The 18074-nt window shown below is 43.8% G+C and overlaps 1 protein-coding gene across 1 annotated transcript in view; it reads right to left on the bottom strand.

Moving 5' to 3' along the window:
- Positions 1 to 1376: 1376 nt before the first annotated feature.
- CSMD2 (CUB and Sushi multiple domains 2) overlaps positions 1377 to 18074 on the bottom strand; it is a 579318-nt gene continuing 562620 nt past the window's right edge. Inside the window, 8 exon segments of the mRNA XM_081055778.1 lie at positions 1377 to 3836; positions 5072 to 5287; positions 5468 to 5606; positions 6072 to 6159; positions 7940 to 8052; positions 9890 to 10051; positions 11346 to 11408; positions 17688 to 17867. Of these exon segments, the coding sequence (XP_080911904.1) occupies positions 5128 to 5287; positions 5468 to 5606; positions 6072 to 6159; positions 7940 to 8052; positions 9890 to 10051; positions 11346 to 11408; positions 17688 to 17867 (905 nt within the window). The 3' untranslated portion in view covers positions 1377 to 3836; positions 5072 to 5127.

Genomic DNA, 18074 nt, shown 5'->3' with positions numbered 1-18074 from the left:
TTTATTAGTTTCAGGTGTACAAGAGAAGGTAATACTTAGACGTTCATCATTTATATCCCTCACACTGTGAACCCCCCTCCCCCCATCCACTATCCCTCCGACCTCGCACTGAGTCATCACATTATATATATAAAATTATAGTTGGCATTCATTATTGTTTAGCTTCTGGTGTACAATGCCATGGTCAGGCATCCACAATATCCCTGAGGTGGTCTCCCAAATAGGACACATTAACATAGTGTTTTCAAAGCACCATGTTGCAGCACGTGTCAGAATTTCCTTCCCTTTTAAGGCTGAATAACATTCCATTTATGTACATACCACATTTTGTTTATCCATCTGTCAATCGCCATTTGGGCTGCTTCCACCTGTGGGCTATATGAACATGGTGTACACATAGCTTTTCAAGACCCTGCTTTTAATTCTTTTGGATATATATTTAGAAGAGGAATTGTTGGATCACATATATAGTAATTCTATTTTTAATTTTTCGAGAAACCTCCATGCTGTTTTCTGTAGCGGCTGCACCATTTTACATTCCCACCAACAGTGCTTAAGGATTCCAATTTCTCTACATCCTCACTAACACCTTCTTTTTTTATAGTAACTATCCTAATGGTGTGAGGTATTATCTCCCTATGGTGTTGATTTGCATTTTCTTAATAATTAGTGATATTGGCATCTTTTCATGTGCTTACTGGCCATTTGTATATGTTCTTTGAAGAAATGTCTGTTCAAGTCCTTTGCCTATTTTTAAATAGGGTTTTTCTTTGCCATTGTTCAGTTATAGTTCTTACGTATGCTGGCTATTAATTCCTATCCAATATGATCTGCAAACGTTTTCTCCAATTTTTCACTCTGTTGATTGTGTCCTTTGATGCACAGTTTTAAATTCTGATGTCTAATTTATCTATATTTTCTTTTTTTGTTTGTACTTTTGGTGTCATATCCAAGAAAGCACTGCCAAATCTAATGTCATGAAGCTTTTCTCCTATGTTTTCCGGTAAGTTTTTTATAGTTTTAGGTCTTATGTTTAGGTATTTGATCCATTTTGAGTTAATTCTTGCATATGGTATATCCACTATCATTTTTGCTGGGAGTTCCCCACATGTAGCAGAAGCAACGCAAAGCAGTTTAAGGAAGAGAGTGGTGAACACCCAAGGCCATGGATAGATGCTGTATTATAGAATTGCACACTTGAAACCTGTATAATTTTACTAACCAGTGTCACCCCAATAAATTTAATAAAACTAAGAAAAAGAGATTTCCACATCTCTACTATAGGCTTTCAGCCCAAAATATGTCTTTCCTCCCCTTCCCCAATAAATACCTTGTCCCTCGCCATAAAAAAGGACATAAAAATGTAAGAAAACAAATGCAAAAATTTATATTTTATTTGAATTCAAAAAATTTAAAATTGCTTTCAAATTCAGGAAAGTACCATAATGCAGGACCCCAAGGGGAAGCCTCATATACAGAGACAGATAAATTAAACGTATATACTGCAGACAAGCCAAGGTGTGTAGATTACATATTTACAGCACTTGATGTTTTCTGAAAACCATATTTATATATTTTGTTACATTTACAAAAAAGGCTTCCACTACTGTTTACCTACAATAATGAAAAAAAATTTACACCTTTTTTTCTTTCTTTTTTGGTCCTGTACAAACTTTGTATAATAAAAATATATCTCTGTACAAAAGATTTTTTTGTTTTACTTTTTTTTTTCCCCTCATGGGATGGCAATGGGTGTGTGATACGAATGGTGGGTGAAGGGCCTAGTATGTCCTGGTCCCTTCCAAGCCTCTGGGGGTGGAGGGAAAATGCAGAGGTGGGAAGGGCAACGCACAGCAGAGTACTGGACACCTCGCCAGCATGTGCTCCTGGGGCATCTCCTGGGACTTCACAAGGGGACACAGGAGAGGGGCAGAGGCAGGGCTGGAGGAGGAGTCCACTGGTTGGTCTGAGAGGATCGTAAGAGGGAAGGGAGCAGCCAACGAGCTTCCTGCATTTGTTTCCAGGAGAAGAGAGATGAGCGTGTATGTTTGTCTGGATTGGTCCTCTTCCGTGAAGCGCTGGGATGCGGTGACCCATCCCAGGTATGGGCAGCGCTGGGCCCCCGCCATTGCCAGTCCTAGTTGCATCTGCTGGAAATTCACTTCTCGTTTTACTCCAGCCAATCTCAACACTAGTCAGATCTTTTCATTGTTCCAACCCAGAATTTGCTTCAGAACCAGGTATCTCCCTGCCACTCCATTCCCCTACATTTCTATTTGTCATTTCAATATGTGGTATGAACATCTGAGGCCAGCATGTCACACAGGCACACGTGCGTAAGCCCATGGGGACCTTCCCAAGGACAGAGAAAGTGGCTCCACATGTCATAGTTTGATTCTTAAACTTGTTAGCTTCCCCACACTATTTATATAGAATTTATTAATGACCCAAGCACAGTGAAACTCAAAATAAATCAAACCCACTTGCAAGGAGCTCGAGAGAATGTGACTTGCATCCACTCCATCCTTTGGATTTAGGAATTCCCAGGTCCTTTGTTTGCTGTGGCAAAGGGCTGCTGGGAGCCCAGGGGCCGGCAACAGCTTCAGGAGGCAGGTACTGGGTCCTTCCCCTGATGCTGCCCAGGTGGAGAGGATAGAACGCAGAGCGGACACAGGTATCCCCAGCCTGGCCCACCAGTGCTGGCCACAGTTCTGCTGTCGAGATGCACCTACTATTCCCCATCCTTGGTGCCCCTTCTAGACCGGGGTTTCTGGCAGCTGGTGGCATCAGAGCCATCTGGGATTGCATACTAACTCCACACTTACTAACTGTGGCTTCCCTCTCTTCATTTTTCTGGGCTTCTATTTTCTCATCTATAAAATGGGATTAATAATTCTTATGCTTTGGGGTGTTGTAGGTCTAGAAATAATACACCTCAAGTGTCAGGCACAGAGAAGGAACTCAATACATGTAGCCATTAATTTTTGGACACTGGGGTGGGCTTGCTCTCCCATCTTTTCCAACACTTGGCCATTGCCTGTGGACTTGGTGTCCCTGTCTGGGTCACAGACTTGTGTCTCTTCTTTGTCAGCTGACAGCCAGACTTGACCTTGGGCTTGTAGCCAGATTCCTGCCCTTAACTCCCCTCACCCACCCTTCTCTTGCAGCACTGCTAGGGGCCCAGAATGACTTTCTAATTCACTGGGTTTAGAATGCAATAAAATTATGTCGGAAAAAATAAAGAAACTGGTTCCAAACGATTTCTTACAATGTTTTTCTGCCCTTGAGGTCGTCCTTGCTGTTACTCTGCAGGTGGTATCGTTCACTCACAGATGGCTGGTCTCTGCACGCTGACCGCCGTGGATACATGCTGCTGACACACTCACTGAGACTCGACAAACCGGGTGGAGGGGTGTTGGTTTCAATGCTGTGGGTGCCTCCTCCTCACCTCTTCTCTGTGTTGGTGGGGAGCAGAGCATGGGGCCTCTTTCACTCCCATTTCTCTATTTTAAGCTCTTCCATAGACTCCAATGAAGGAGGTGTGTGTGTGTGCGTGTGTGTGTGTGCGCGTGCGCGCACTCAGGCCCACCCCCCACTCACACATCCACAAGGTGCTCTGCTATTTTAAATCCATCAGCTTCCTTCCTCCGTCTGCAGCCCCTCTTGCTTTGCGGCTCCACGTCAGGGCACACTGGGACTCCTCTCCTGGGTAGCGGGTACAGATGGTGGCAGGGCGAGGGCCCAAGTCCCAGCAGGAGCAGACACGGGCGGAGGGACAGACGAAGGTGGGCACTGGGCACTGTGCTCAGGGGAGTGTACTTCTGTCCCCTGGAGAACTGGGAACAAACAGATCGTAGCAGAGCTTGTCAAACAGGAGAGGCAGTGGGCGGGGCTGGGAGGGGTGGAAAAGAAGGTACGATAAAAGCAAGGAAGGAATAAAGGGGAACGAATGAAAGAAAATTAGTTGCTTTGATCCTTATCTTTGATTTTTAATCTTCTTAAACCAAGGGTGGGATGTAGGGATCCCTGGCTGTACACGGCAGAACATATATTTTCCTGATGTCTTCTTCCCTGGCAGGGCTGCTTGCCTATCCATTAGGCATAGGAGACCCAGGGCCTAGGGGCCACCATACTTTTAGGGACCAAGAAAATGCATTAATTTTAGTTTCTTTCAAAATCAGAAAGAAAAAAATGAATAGAATAATATTGGACATATAATGGATCCAGACTGAATTATATTGACTTTTTATAACAACAGAATTATCAAGTATCAATTTTCTTAGGTATATATTTTAATGGAGGAAGGGGTCCTTGGCAGTCATCACACAGCCCTGCCCCATTGCCTCTGACTCACTAACTCCACAGGCTTCTCTGACTTCCCTATGTCAGAGAAACCCCTATGTGGGGTTTTGATTTTAATTTCAGCTGTTCTTTCAAATTTATAATTTGAATTTTTTACCTCATCACTCATTTTAAATGTATGTGTGTGTGTCTGTTCAAGGTGGTTTTTCCCATATCCCCTCCTGGAGCCAAGCAGAACCTTCTTTGCGCTCCAGCACTGGGTAGGTTGGAAGTGGGGAGACAGGGCCAGGCTGGAGATGGGGGTCAGATGGAACGTTCCGAGGCCCTAGATGCTGGGGAGAGGCAGTGCTGAGGGCTGTCTCGCCTGGGAGCCACCAACCCCAGATGACAGGTGGTGGAATGTCATGCACACAGGTACCTGGGACCCAGTGGAGCCCCAGACATGCAGCCAGGGTGTGTGTGGTCTGGGGACATTCTTGTTTCTTCCCTACACTATTCCAGAGTTCTGCAACTGGAAGTTCAGAGTCATTACTGATTCCCTGTCAGGCCTCATTCATGCTGCCCGAGATTTTACTTTTTCTCTTTTGCTTTCTATTTGTAAGAGTTCTGAGGATGAAAAAGGTAGGAACAAGTAAAGATGGAGCATAAAGATGAAACGTCAGAACTATTCTGGATGTTAAAATAGCCCCGCTTCGTTACATACTAGTTTACGACAGATGTGAAAGGACGCTCGCATAGGTACATGTCTGCCTCCCACACCCCCTCTCACCGGCTGCTGGCGGCTGGGCTCTCGGTGGCGGTGGCGGTGGCAGCCAGGCCTGGGGGCTATACCGCTGTACACACCGTGCTGACTGTGAACTCCGCCTCAGTGGCCATGATGTCTGTGGGCTGGATGTTGCGGTCATACATTGGGTTCTCAAATGTGGCCCTAACATTTGTGTTCTCGTGGCCAGCGTAACCATTGAATGGAACCTTCGGTCTTCTCCTGGGAATAAGAGCGAGAGTGACTGAGACATAAAAAGAGGAGAGAACCAGGGGTCTAAAGGCGCAGAGGGAAAAGGAGTCCTTTCTTCCTTTCAGAAAGTTACAGCTGTCCTGAGCCAGGAAGGCTCTGCGTGGGTCAGTCGGGCTGGGCCCCGCCTCGCACCCACTTCCTTCCCTGTACCTGTGTTTGTAGAGATAGAGCACAAAGCCCGCGATGATGAGGGCGACGAAAGGGACCAGGATTGCGGCTGCAACGGAGCTGCTGTTGGAAGCAAAGTGGCGGCCGATGGACTCGGGGTCTGATTCCAGCATCCTGAGGTCTGCAAGTCCCAGAGCAGAAAGGTCAGGTCACAGAGACACAGGCTGGGGGTACAGCCCTTAGCAGTCACTGCTGGGAAGTGAGGGAGCGAAGGGCAACATGGGTCAAAGCACCCCTGAATCCCCCATGTTTTAATGCTAAGGGAGGTGTGGGTGATGCCTGACGGTGGCTAGACAGCGTTGGAGGGGGCTGCCATCTGAGACCAGATGTCCCTTACGCTGAGGCTCTCCACTCAAGGGCTGAGCACAAAACTGGCGAAGGTCAAGTGTATTATGTATTGTGCTTATTTCTGGAGAGATATTTCTTAACTTTCATCAGAATCTCAAAGGCGTCCCCGACCCAGAAAAGGTTCAGAACCCCTGTCTGAGACTGTTGAACATCACCAAAGCCCCGCTCTCCACCCCAATATACGAGTTTCTCCTCCAGCCCCATGAGCTCCCACTTCCGGGTGACAAATGCTAGTTACCCAGTCTTTGAAAGCCGAACTGCCCAAAGCCGTGGCCCTTGACGGAGCCTTGGTAGATGAAGGTGCCCCCGGAGGACTCTGAGGAGACCTGTGGTGGAGGGGAGCAGAGAGAATAAGATGGAGGCGGGCTCGGAGGAGCTGGAAGCCCCGCCAGCCAGGCCAACGACACGCTCAGAAGCACATGTGGACAGACGCTGGTTTCATCTGCCTGCCTGTTACCCTGACACACAGGCACTGACCTGCCCACACCCAGGTAAGGGATGGCGGAGCATGACTGACATGTGAGGTGGGGACAGGGACACCAGCTGCTCGGAGGAGGCGGAGGCGTTTCTCTTTTCTACTGGTTGACTCACTTAATCTGTCTGTGCCTCAGTTTCTCATTTGTAAAACAGGAACAATAACAGTACCTGCGTCTTAGGGTTGCTGTGAATATTAAATAAGTTAATATAGATAAAACACTGAGAAAACTTAATAGGCCCTTCATAAGTGTTAGCTATTATTACTGTGATGAAAAACTGACTTTTAGAGTACCAAGGGGCAAACCAAACTATGATTAAAATGTACCTAGTGGATTTAATATACTTTGGAGAGTTCATCACAGTTCCAGTGGCTATTCATTTTCTTTTGGGGGGCGGTGGTTGGGGACATGGCTCCTCCTTGCTCCCTCTGCCACTTGCCCAGACACTCAGACATGCAGGTGTGGATTGCGCAGCTGAGGTGCTCGTGCTTCTGGTGTACCTTCCGACTCATGCTCCGGCCCCTCTGTCTGCTGTGCTCTGGGGTGACCTCCCCACCTGTCCCTTCAAACACACCCTGGATAGGCCTGATGGCTGGTTGTCATCCTAGGCAATTGCTCCAGCTGCTCCCGGCCCTCCAGAGCTCCACTCTCATCTAACCCTTGGCCTGTACTTCTAGCTCCATCTCCCAAATCTGACTCTTGTTCTCTCACCTCTGGCAATTTTCCTAGCATGGTGGAGTCTGTTGTCTTTGCAAAGGACTACTTTGAACAACTACAATGGAAGCCAGCCAGGACTTGGATACCCAAGGGAGTCCATAGGATATGCTAGAGAAAACCAAGGAGCTAACTGGCTATGCCAGCCCCTGGAGAGGCCACGTGCTTCTCCTAATGTGTTTATAAAGCAAAGTCCCTAAAGCCACAGTCCTGTACCAGCTGGTCTTGTCCAGGAGATTGTACCCTGACCCTTAGCTCTCTGCTACTCTGGTCACCATGACTTCTCCCTCCTTCCCACCCTGCCTCTTCTAAGACAGGGAAGCTGAGGATACGACAGGTGACACCGTGCTCAACTTTACTACCTGTGAGCTTAGAAGGTGTGGGCAGAGGAGCATCACCGGGGACCTGGCTTCCATCTCAACGAGGCCCTAGAATGTAACACGTCTTTCCCATGGGGGAATGTCAGGAAGTCATATTCCCTCCCCCATGTCTTGGTCTCCTGAGCTGGGCCCAGTCACCCACAATCTGTACCCTCAAACGTGAGTAGATGTTCCAGGTCCTCATCTGGGATTCACCACCTTCTCCCAGCTCCCACCCCCACACCAGGACCTTCAACTTGCTGACCTCTGCTGACCTCCAATTCGTTGCTTTCGCTCTAACAGCAGAACCTACTCCCTCTCGCTCAGACGTGCCGAGCCTCCGTGCTCTCAGCCTCCTGGCCCTTTTTATCTTTTCCTTTGCTCACTTCACTAGCAGACGAGGACTCCCTTGCTCCCAGTCCTGGCCCTACAGAAAACCTCCTTCCAAATTTCCATTTCCTTCTTCTCCCCTCCTCTTCCCTGCCAGTGATCGGGGAGTTGGGATGGGGCAAGGTCACGGGGAGGTCAAGGACTGAGTGAGATATCGCTGAACTTACATGTCCATCTAAAGCCCATTGATCATCTTTGAACTTATTCACAAAAATCTCCACAGGCCCTGTAATCTGATGAACCTGGAGTAAGAGATGGAAATCTTCTTTCTTGTAAATTCCTGGGAAAAGAAAGTTCAGAGGGTATACTTGAAAGAGCGAGGAAAATTGCAAAACCCAAATGTGTGGGTTTGTGGATGTGAGTGTGAGTGGACTCTCACGTGCAGAGGTTGATAGAAACACTCCGTGCATAAGTGTAAGTAGGTGAGTACAGTGCTGCCCGAGAGTTTGTGGAGGCTGGTGGTGAGTATGGCAAGAATGTGCATGTGTGTTAACAAATAACCAGATTACTGGCCTGTAACTGTGACCCTGTTTACACAGGCACGTGTGAGAAGAAAGTGAACGTGGTGTTGTACACGGTCATGTGTTAGCTGACGCCTGGGTATGCTTCCAATTCAGTGGGTGCAGGAATGCATGGGGGATGTACACGGGAGGAAGTGAACGTGTGTGGGGCTGTCTGAGAGTGAACGTGAACGGTCAGTCGTGTGTGTGTGTGTGTGTGTGTGTGTGTGTGTGTGAATGAGTGGATGTAACTGCATGTGGGGTTGTGCGTTACTGTGCCCATTCATTCCCTCGTACCTTCATTTAGCTATCCATCTATTCAGTAGACACTTGTTTATTAAATATGACAATATGACTAAAATACGACATTTTTTTCTGATTGTAGAAAGATTAAAAATTGGGGAAATTTTAGAAAATGCAGAGATGCAAGAAGGAAAAAAATCACTCTTGATCTCACTACGAAGAAATAACCACTGTGAACATTTTCACGTAATTACTTCCAATTTTCTTTCTTATGAATATGATCTTTATTCTTTTAAAAACTGGAGTCACATTTTAAATGCATGATAGTCGGTGTACTTCTTCCCAAACTGGCATAATAATTTATCCAGCAGATACACTATACTTAATATATCCATTTCTTTGTTTTTAGATAATTTTCTATTTGCAGTTTTTATGTCATACAGGTAGCCCTGCAATGTGAACATCTTTCATTCATAAATGTTTGACTCCCTCCATAATTATTTCTTATGATAAAAATTCTTAGAAGTAGAATTAATAAGTTCTATCGTCCTCAAGGTTCTTGATACAAATTGCTAAACTGTTTTCTAGAACTATACTATTTTCTTTTTTTCTTAATTTGATGGATTTGAGGTAATTTTTTTTGTTTTTAAATTAAAGTTTATTGGGGTGACAATTGTTAGTAAAGTTATATAGGTTTCAGGTGTACAATTCTGTATTACATCATCTATAAATCCCATTGTGTGTTCACCACGCAGTCAGTTCTCCTTCCATCGCCATATATTTGATCCCCTTTACCCTCATCTACCACCCTCCACCCCCCTTACCCTCTGGTAACCACTAAACTATTGTCTGTGTCTATGAGTTTTTGCTTCTTCATTTGCAGAATTGTGCTATTTTCTACTTTCACCAGCACTGCATCAGTGCCTTCACTGGACCTTAACCAGCACTTAACGCTTATCACTTAAAAAAAAAAAAAATCTTAGTGGGTAAAGTGGAAAATGACATTTTGTGTTTGAGTTTTTTGATTGCTGCTGAAAAGTATTTTTTTCTTGTTTATTGACTGGCTGTACTTTGGCTTCTGGGATTTCTCTGCTCTTATTTTTAGTTCAGGTTTAGGGATACGAGTCTCTTTTCTCTTTATTTCTCAGTCCTCTGTACGTTCAAGTTATTAGTTTGTCTTCTAGCCATTTTCCTTTAGTCTCTGGAGCTTTTTATCATGTGAACAAAGATGAACTGACATTTCCTCTTCCCCCTGCCCACCAGACAAGCCTTGCATGACAGTACAGTGCAATGATGGCAGACTCATCCTCACAAAGGCATGTGCCTGGTCACCTGTACGCCCCCTGGCTTTCATGGAGGTGGCCTGCTCCTTACCAGCCAAGTGCAACTCCACGCCGCTGTGGTCAGTCATGGTGGCATTGACCTTGCTGTTGACAACCTGGAAGCCAGTCACTCTGAGCATGGCTGGCTGCTTCTTCCCCTGGTACTCATAGGCCCCTTTCCATAGGGAATTCTTGGCAAAAACATCCCCAGGCACTAGAAGAATGGAGAAATAGGCATGCGAGGGACTTTCACGTGTGAGGGTAGGATGGAGGCCACCTGATGATTGATCCCAGTTCACTCAGGGAGATCGTTTCCCTGACCCTCTAAAGTGGGAAAGGGGGTGGAGTGCTCTGGCAATCCTGTGATCCTCTGTGTCTCAGCGCGGATGGATGGAGGGAAAGAGAGAGGAGGTGGATGAGAAAAAAGGAGAAAACCAATAAGAAAGGGAGAGAGAGGGGGAACAAGAGGAAGACAGAGCAGGAGAAAGAAGAGAAAACAAAGGGAAGGAGGAGGTTGAAAAGATGGAGAAAGGGAAAAGGAGAAGAGAGAAAAGCAGTACATGAGGATCGTGTGGCAGATAGGAAGGGCATGGGCGAATGAAGGCTGCCAGGTCTGGAGTCTCATCTTGGCTGTAACTGATCAGTTATTTGATCAAGTGAAAGAGCCTCCAGATCAAGTGACCTCACCTGTAGGCCACACATGTAGTTCTGTAAATGGGGGCCATCCCACCTACCTCATCCGAGTTACTGTAGGGGTTAAATGATCTAATGTTGCAAATTGTATGTCACAGTATGTCAGGCACATAAAAGCACCTAATGAGTGGCACCTACCAAAGCTGTTCTTTATCCTTATAATAATTCTCTAAGGCAAGTGTTATAATCTCCGTATTACCAATAAGTAATACGGAGCTCGAGAAGTGAAGGTCATTTTCCCAAGGACATAGCTGGTCAATGACCAAAATGGAACTCATATTGAGTTTGTGGTACCAAGTCTAGTCTTCTTTCCTATGTAATGCACATACTAGTAAAATGATAGGGTTTGAAAAGGATATGAAAGTATGTGATAAATTTGCATTGGTCAGGCACACCTGGAGTTCTGGGTCCAGTTCTGGACATCACCCTTTGAAAGAATCAATACCTATCTTAAAATGCAAGCATTTCCAGGAAGCTCCCTGGGCTGGACCTGGGTCTGTGTGTCTGTATGATGGCACACTGGCTGGTGCTGTATCGGGAGGGGTTGTGGTAATCAGTGGCTCCAGAGCTCAAAGCTCTAGATATGTTTCTGGAAGGCCTTCAGTCTCTCTTCTGGATGAGGTTTCTGCTTCCTTCAGGCTCACTTCTTCCTGAAGTTGGCCTCGGGTTGGGAAGTGGGTGTGAAAATCTGTTTGGCTCTATAGATAGTTTTCATGCCCTTCCATTGGATACTCAGAAACTCATGTGCATGTTTCTGGGTAACTAGGTGAAGGAAGCAACACCTTTCTTGAACCAAACATCCGGGCCGTACACACCTGAGGCTTGGGTGAGGGGTGGCTCCCGGGCAGTGTTGATGGGTCTTCCACTGGGCCGGACCTCTGCTGGCGAAAGAGAATGGGAGAAAAACAGGATCAGCCTTTGGTCTACATTCTATTGGAAAAACAATGGCCACCTCTTTGACCGTAGGTCAATAGGTTCTTTGAGGTCTTGTTGTGGACCTATGCTGTGAGACCAGAGGTGGACTGCTTTGATGGTCTGATGATGCTATGGGTCCCTCTCAGAATAATAAAATCTGAAGAGTTACAAAGGAAATCCATCAGATCAATGACAGTCATATTAAATGAGGAATTAGGACACAATTATATATGATTCTTTATTACTGCGATCAGTTACAGGATCTAGCAGCAAGTCCAGTAACTATCATAATCTTGAAGTAGTGAGGAATGTAAACAATATTTCACGATATCAGTAACAACCAATAATATAGTATGAAAATCTGCAATTCCTATGGGTGACAAAGTCACAAGTATTGCTAACACGACTATGGGTTTTGGTCTACATTCTAAATTAAAAGACATGCTAAACTTCAGTAAGAAGTAAAGGAAAATAAAGATGTCTATTTTTCCACCCTACTACACAGATCCCCTGAATGTCCCTAATTGAGGACCTTGGATTGAAATGTCCTGTCCTGGACTCTGCCTTTTTCCCAGATGCCTGGCCCAAAGGGGGGCCTTCCACTGATCAAAAGTGAATCCCTTGAGTCCTGATGGGGGTTTCAATGCAGGGCTTCCCCCTCTTGAAGTGACGATATTAAGATTGAGAGGCCCTCCCAACAAAGGCAAGGTCAAAAGCTTGGGGCCTGAGTTAGACGGTGCAGGTTCAAGTCTCAACAGTGCTACTGAATGATTGTGTGACTCGTCACTTCCCTACTCAGAGTCTTTGTCTCCTCCCGTTAAAACACAACTCACAGGTCTATGCTGAATAAATGAGCTAATGAACATGAAAGTCACGGTCCATAAATGTTAATGTCTTTTCTCCTTTTGCAGAGAAACAACAGAAAGATCTGCCTTGTCACCACGTAAGGGTGAACTGTCCCTCCTGTCTCCTTTGGGAGGGCACAGAGTTTTAGCATGCCCCTTCCAATTCTGGAGGTCGGTGTATGTTCTGGTATACAGAACGCTGCAGAAAACAATTTCCACAGTGACTCAAGGAAGTTATATTTCTAAACAAAATACCTCTATTGTCTTAGGTTTTATGAGATGAAGGGAGCAAAGAGGGAGAAAGCTGCCTGTTTTGCAGAAATTGACACCCCAATCCTAAAGTTAATACAGAAATAAAAGGGACCCAGAATAGCCAAACAATCTTGAAAAGAGGCACAAAAAGGAGGACTTACATTCCCCAACTTTAAAACTTACTATAAAGTTATAGAAATCAGGACTGTGTGGTGATGGCATAAGGATAGTCATACAGGTCAGTGGAATAGAATTGAGGATCCAGATATAAGTTCACACATTTATGGTCAAATGATCTTTGACAAGGGGGTTAAGATAATTTGATGAGGAAAGAATAGTCTTTTGAACAAATGGAGCTGAGTCAATTGGCTATCCATATGCAAAAGCATAAATTTAGACTCCAGACTAATACCATAAAAAATAACTCAAAATGAATCAAAGACCTGTATGTAAGAGCTAAAACTATAAAACTCTTAGAAAAAAACATAGGCATAAATCTTTGTGACTTTGGATTAGGCAATGGATTTTTAGATATGATAGTAACAGCAGAAGCAAGCAAAAAAAATTGAAATACGACAAAATTAAAAACTTCTGTGTTTAAAAGGACATCAACAGGAAACTGAAAAGATTAAAACTCATAAAATTGTATAAATTAAATATGTGTAGTTTATGTATATCAATAAGGCTGTAAAAACTACCATCTGAAAAAAAAAAGAAAAACAATTTAACACAGGACTAAAACTGAGCTTAAAAGGTGACAGTCTAATTTCATTTTAGGTGATGAATGAAATCAAAAAGTACTGTAAATTTTAAAAAAAGAAAGTGAAAAGACAATCCCCAAAATAGGAGAAAATGTTTGCAAATCTTGTATCTGTTCAGAGTCTTATATTCTAGATATAAAAGAACTCTGAAAGAGACTCCAGACCAAAATGACAGCATATGAGGCTCTTGAATTTCCCTCTTCCCCTAGATGCACTGAATGTACAGCCAGCTACACATGGAGAAATTCCCTCTGAGAGAAATCCAGAAACTAGCCTAGTGATTCCTACACATTGGGTGACTGAGGAACAGGTGCCCACATAGGAACAGGGAGGAAAGGCTGAGACATACTCTTGCCATACACCCCACTCCTGGCACAATGCCATACGACCAGGAGGGAACTCCCAGCTTCTCCTTGAAGAGTGAAGGGCTTGGACCACACATCTATAACATCCCAGTTTTTGAGGCTGCCACCTATATAACTCAATGCAATCTACAGATTCAATACAATCCCTGTCAAAAGTCTAATGGCATTTTTCACAGAAATAGAATCATCCTAAAATTTGTATGGAACCACAAAAGACCCTGAATAGCCAAAGCAATCTTGAGAAAAAAAGAACAAAGCTGAAGGCATTATACTTCCTGATTTGGAACTATCTCACAAAGCTATAGCAATCAAACCAGTATGATATTGGCAGAAAAACAGAGAAATAGACCAATGGAACAGAATAGAGAGCCCAGAAATAAACCCGTGCCTATATGGTCAATTAATTTTCAACGAAGGAGCCAAGAATATACACTGGGAGAAAGGACAGTCTCTTTAATAAATGTGTTGGGAAACACATGCAAAGAATTAAACTGGACCCCTGTCTATCTTACACCATACACAAAAATCAAATAAAAATGTATTAGACTTGAGATGAAACCTGAAACCGTAGAAGAAAACATAGGGAGTAAGCTTGACATTGGTCTTGACAATGATTTTTTGGATTTGACACCAAAAGCAAAGGTAACAAAAACAAAATAAACAAATGGAACTACACAAAACTAAAAAGCTTTTGTATAGTAAAGGAAACTTTCAACAAAATAAAAAGGCAGCCTATGGAGTGGCAGAAAATATTTGCAAACCACATACCCAATAAGGGGTTAATATCCAAACTATGCAAGGAACTCATATATCTCAATAGCAGAAAACCACAAATAAGCCAATTAAAAAATGGGCAAAGGACCTGAATAGACATTTTTCGAAAGAAGACATATAAATGGCCAACAGGTACATGAAAAGATGCTCAGCATCACAAATCATCAGGGAAATGCAAATCTAATCACATTGATAGCTCACCCTCACACTTATTAGAATGGCTATTATCAAAAAGGTAAGAAATAAAAGCTGGCAAGGATGTGGAGAAAAGGGGACCCTTGTACACTGCTGGTGGGAATGTAGACTCATACAGCCACTCTGCAACACAGAATGGAGGTTCCTAAGGAAGTTAAAAATAGGGGGCGGCCGGTTAGCTCAGTTGGTTAGAGCGCCCTGCTCTTAACAACAAAGTTGCGGGTTCAGTTCCCTCATGGGTCCCTGTGAGCTGCGCCCTGCTCAATTAGATTGACACAACTACTAGACTTGGAGCTGATGGGTCCTGGAAAAACACACTTAAATAAATAAAAGTTTTTAAAAAAAGAAAAATAAATTAAAAATAGAACTAACATGTGATCAAGCAATCTCAGTTCTGGGTCTCTATCTGAAGGAAATGAAATCCTTCAAGAGCTATCTGCACTCCCATGCTCATTACAGCATTTTCACAATAGCCAAGAGAATGGAAGCAACCTGAGTGTCTGCCAATGGACGAATGAATAAAGAAAATGTGGTGCACATACAGACACTGGAATAGTATTCAGCCTTAAAAAAGAAGAAAATCCTGACATTTGAGACAACGTGGATTCACCTGGAAGACATTATGCTGAGTGAAATAAGCCAGACACAGAAAGACAAATACCATACGGTACCACTTATATATGGAATCTGAAAAGAAAAAAGTTAAACTCATAGATAGAAACAGAGAGTAGAATGGTGGCTGCCAGACGCTAGGAGGAGGGTGAAAGGCTACAAACTTTCACTTATAAGATGAATAAGGTGTGAGGATCTAGTGTATAACATGGTAACTATAGTACATAATACCGCATTGTATAATTAAAATTTGCTAAAAGAGTAGAATTTATGTGTTCTCATCAACAAAGGGTAAATATGTGAGGTGATGGATGTGTTTACTTGATGGTGGGAATTCTTTCACAATGTATATGTATATCAAATTGTCATGCTATAAACTTTAAATATATTATGATTTTGTCAATTATACCTCAATGAAGCCAGAAAAAGGAAATCAAGAGGTCTATAAAAAGCTTACAACGCAATAATAAAAAGACAAATAGCCCAATTAAAACATGGAAAAAGGATTTGAATAGATATACAGATGGCCAATAAAAACACAGAAAGATGCTTAACATCATTGGCCATTAGGGAAATGTAAATCAAAACCACAGTGAGAAACTACCTTATACCTGCTTAGGATGGCTATACTCAAAAAAAAAAAAAAAAGAAAAAAAAGAAAAAGGACAATAGCAAGTGTTGGCAAGGATATAGAGAAATTGGAACCCTAGTGCATTGCTGTGGGGATGTAAAAACAGTACAGGCACTGTGCAAAATTGTCTGATAGTTTCTCAAAATGTTAAACATTGAGTTGACATTCTACTCCTAGATATCTACCCGAGAATTAAAAACATTATATCCATAGAAAATATGTACATTTATAGTCACAGCATTATTCACAGTAGTCAAACAGTGGAAACAATGCAAATGTCCATCAACGGACAGATGGATCGGTGGCACATCCACCAATGGAATATTGTTTAAGTGTGAAAAGGAATGAAATTCTGACACATACTATATCATGGATAAACCTTGAAAACATTATGCCGAGTGAAATAATCCAGACACAAAAGGACAAATATTACATAATTCCACTCAAATGAGGGACCTAGAATAGGTACCCAGCATAGGTACGTTTATAGAGCTAGAAAGTATAACAGCTGTTATTAGGGGCTGGAGGAAAAGGGAAACGGAAAGTTATTGTTTAATGGGTACACAACTTCTTTTGAGATGGAGAAAAAATTCTGGAAATGGATAGTGGTGATGGTTGCACAATATTGTGACTGAACTTAATGTCATTGAATTGTACACTTACAAATGGTTAAAATGGTAATTTTATATTAAGTATATTTTACCACAATAAAACTTAAATAAATGGTTCTCTAAAATGAAACCTTATATCACTACCATATGTGGAAAACAAATGTTACTTTCCATAAATAAAAGAAATTTACAACAATTCATACGATGACAATTCTAGCTCCGATAAAGGCTCTGAACCTGAAGCCTTCTCTCTCTGAGGGGCAGAACAGCAAAGTACTTAAGAGCTTGGATTCTGAAGTTAGACCTTCAGGGTTTGAATCTCCACCCTTTCCCTTTACCAGCTGGTGACTCCAGGCTTGTTACTAAACCTCTCTGTGCCTCAGTTTCATCATACATTAAGTGGGGATATGAATCACATGTGTCTCACAGGATGACTGAGAGGATTAAATGAGTTAGTACTCACAAAGTACTTAGAACAATGGCTGGCCTGTGGTGAGTTCATTACCTGTAAAAATTAATGCCATCCCAGCACCAAGCTGATCCTTTATCCTTGCTGGATTCTTCACTTAAGGCGGGACTCAGACCACCTTCTCCAGGAAGCCTTCCCTGACTTCTCTCCTCCCCCTCTGAGGCTGAATTAGTGCCCTTCCACCTCCCCCCCCATGGCATGCAGCCTATTTCTACATTCCTGAAGGCACTGTTGTATTGATCATGTGTTGTCCTTGTAGCTAAATGTGAGCTTCTTTAGGGCAGGGTTGGTGTCTTTCACCTAACCCTCCATGCCCAGCGCAGGTATGCACAGTGATAATGCTCAATAAATAACGAATAAATTAAGAAAGGGGGAGGGAGGTCTGCGACATCTTGGTAACCCCAAGGGATCTGTGGGTGGGTGCTGTTTTATCAAGGTTATAACGTGCACAATGCATTAATCCAGTTTGGTGAAACGAAGAGATTTTTTTCTGTCTGATGACTATAATCCCAGGAGAATGTTTAAGCTCAGGCAGAAGGTAGCAAAATAAAACTTGGGATGGCTTCACTGGGTGCCTCTGGGTTCATCTCCTAGCAACTCAATACCTCAGAAAATCGTAAGCCCCTGGAAATCATATTTCTTCCTCTTCTCTTGCCCTCTTTCACTCAAGCTCAGCTGTCACCTTTGGTCTCCCACCCTGGGGAGGTTCAGCGAGCGGCACACTCACCCAGGCAGATGGCTGGTTTGCCCGTCCAGCTGCCGTCTGCTTTGCAGGTGCGGTGCTCAGAGCCACCTTTGAGGGAGAAGCCCTCCTGGCAGGAGTAGATGAGTGTGTAGCCCATGGAGGGCAAGTCCAGGGCCCCGACATTGGCATGGGTTGGCGTCTCTGGCTGTTTGCAGTGGTGGGCTGGATGAGAGGAAAGACACTGTTGGACCTGGGGAGAGTAGGGTCTTCAGGACTGTTCCCGCTCCTAGATGAAACACGCCCTTCCTCTCCCCTGTGGGACCCTTTCATGTCCAGCTTCCCCTCCCCGCCTCCCCTCCTACATCCCAGCCTCGATGTCTACAGGAATGGCCAAGGGGGAGCTCATGTGAGTATTGGCTTATCACCCCT

This window comes from Rhinolophus hipposideros (genome assembly GCF_964194185.1).
Source record: "Rhinolophus hipposideros genome assembly, chromosome: 8".
Taxonomy (NCBI): Eukaryota; Metazoa; Chordata; class Mammalia; order Chiroptera; family Rhinolophidae; genus Rhinolophus; species Rhinolophus hipposideros.
Note: the sequence above shows the minus strand (reverse complement) of the source record. Positions and strands in the feature narration are given on the sequence as shown.